Raw genomic sequence first — 2,123 nt, 5'->3', positions numbered from 1 at the left:
CCACACAAACTCATGAAGAGTTTTCAGTTTACTAATTGAAATTCAAGTGACTGGGCCCAAAACTTGAATGATTTTGATGACACAGGTGAGAGCAAGACAGACATGTCTCACCCTGCAGAAAATTCTCAAACTTTCAAAATAAAAGCGCACCACACTTGTAAGAAATATCCCTCATTTTTAAAAAGCAAAATGATCTGATCCTGACGGACCAGAGTGCGAGGTCCCGAACAACGCTGCTTGCAACCTTAATTTCTTCTTCTTCTCTTTATTTCTTGTCATACGAATATCTGAATAAGTGTGTGGTCTGTATCACCTAAACCCATATGATGAAACATTTACTCGGTGTGAACCACTGAACTCCTACCACATCTGCCAGGCACATCACCAAACATCCTGAATCTGAGATGAATTATTTTTAATCAAGGTGAAACTGTGTGCCTCTTGACTTTTTATTTTTACAAAAGGGTATGCCGGTGATCCGTGAAGATCTTTGTTCACTCCTGCCGTGTTACGTCTCTCTGTATGCCCTCTGAGTCAGTGTGGTCAGGAAACAGAAGCTGAAGTGGAACTGCAGCACGTCGCAAACTTTGGACCAGAAGTGGCCAGTGAGTCGCTGGAACAGCTGGTACTGGGCGAGCCAGTGATCCAGCAGCTTCAGGATCACGAACCCGGCGCATGACAGCACGGCCAGCAGGAGAGATCTCCGCGAGCGGCCGTCTCCGTGCACCAGCTGCACACGGAGTCCCTTGTACAGCGCAAGGGCGACATGACAGCCCAGCGCTACCTCGAAACCCCGCTGGTGCGCCAGCGCCAGGCCGTAGCTGAGGATGGAGCACAGTTCAAGGGCTGCAGCGTGCGACGCGCGCCACTTCTCCGGCCCGCATTCAATGAAGGTGATCCACACCGGAACCCAAGCGAAGATCGGTAAGGTAAACCACTGGTCGAGCACGGCGGGAGCGCGCCGCAGCATTGCCAGGCGCGCCCACTGCACAGGTGCGTAAAAGAGCGCCATCAGTGCGAAAACTTCCCTCATATACCGACTCTGAGTGGGTTCTTTGACGCCCCTGCGCCGCAGCAGCCAGTAAAGTCCCATGTAGATATAAGCCAGGTTAACCAGGCAGTTAAAGGGCATCGTGAGGAAACCGGGCAGATAATCAACCGTCTTCTCTGCATAGTGCTCATAAGACAAGTCCACCTCAACTTCGTCGAACAGGTTGGTGTTCGCCAAGGCGACACACAGCACAAACGGCACCGACACGTGAAGCAGCGCTGACTTCATTACTGCTGTTGTTTTTGGAAAGGTTATCCTACAGCAAAGTAAATTCTGGATTTTTTTTCTTCTTCTTCTCAATTTGTAATGGCAGTTGGGGTAATGTTGCATTACCGCCATCTACTGGATTTAAACTAAAATATCCACTGAAAATAATAATAACCCCTTCCCACCCATTTCCCATTCTGCTATAACTTATCTAGTTTTCACGAGTTTGAGAAACTAAAAGCTTCTCTCAACAGCTGCTGCACACCTTCTCAACAGCTGCTGCACACATCCAGCACCTTCTTTCAAACCCTGAATCTTCATTCCAACCATGTAGGTTACTTCTTCATGTTCATTCTCACTATGACTCGATGAATCAACTTTCTTTTTCTTTCTCTTCACTGAGGCTCTCCCGCTTCTAACTTCAAAATTATCATCATCTATTTCCCTTGTTCTCTCTCAGTTTTCCCTGGTTTAAGCTTCACATTCTGAAATGTTTAAGTTTCCTGAAAGAGTGAGATCAAAAGTCAGAGCTGTTGTTGCTATTCCAGGTTTCAAAATCACATGGTAGAAAATTAAGTGTTTCCTGTCCCACCCTCTCTATTGAGTGTCATGACATACAGCATCATACCGATATACTGTAAAGGCTTCAGTATATTTATTGAACAAAATTTAACAGAAGTTACAGAATTTCAAAATATTGACCAAATTTTCTTCAATGTTTTATGGAAGAAAAAAACAAATCCACTTTCACAAAGTGTGACAGCCAAGAATCTTGGTGTTACTTTTGATCCTAGCCTCTTTTTGATAAGAAAATAAAAGAAATTTCTAAGACTGCCTTTTTTCACTTACATAGCTAAAAATGGTC

General features: G+C 45.0%; 1 protein-coding gene across 1 annotated transcript; it reads right to left on the bottom strand.

Annotated features, from left to right (window-relative positions):
* Positions 1–435: 435 nt before the first annotated feature.
* On the bottom strand, positions 436–1,374 carry tmem187 (transmembrane protein 187). The gene has a single exon (XM_042434267.1). It carries the CDS (start codon positions 1,277–1,279, stop codon positions 509–511), a length of 771 nt encoding a protein of 256 aa, XP_042290201.1. The 5' UTR covers positions 1,280–1,374; the 3' UTR covers positions 436–508.
* Between the last annotated feature and the right edge of the window lie 749 nt (positions 1,375–2,123).

Source organism: Thunnus maccoyii, chromosome 2 (genome assembly GCF_910596095.1).
Source record: "Thunnus maccoyii chromosome 2, fThuMac1.1, whole genome shotgun sequence".
Classification (NCBI taxonomy): Eukaryota; Metazoa; Chordata; class Actinopteri; order Scombriformes; family Scombridae; genus Thunnus; species Thunnus maccoyii.
The sequence above is the reverse complement of the archived record's forward strand: the minus strand, read 5'-3'. Positions and strand labels throughout refer to the sequence as shown.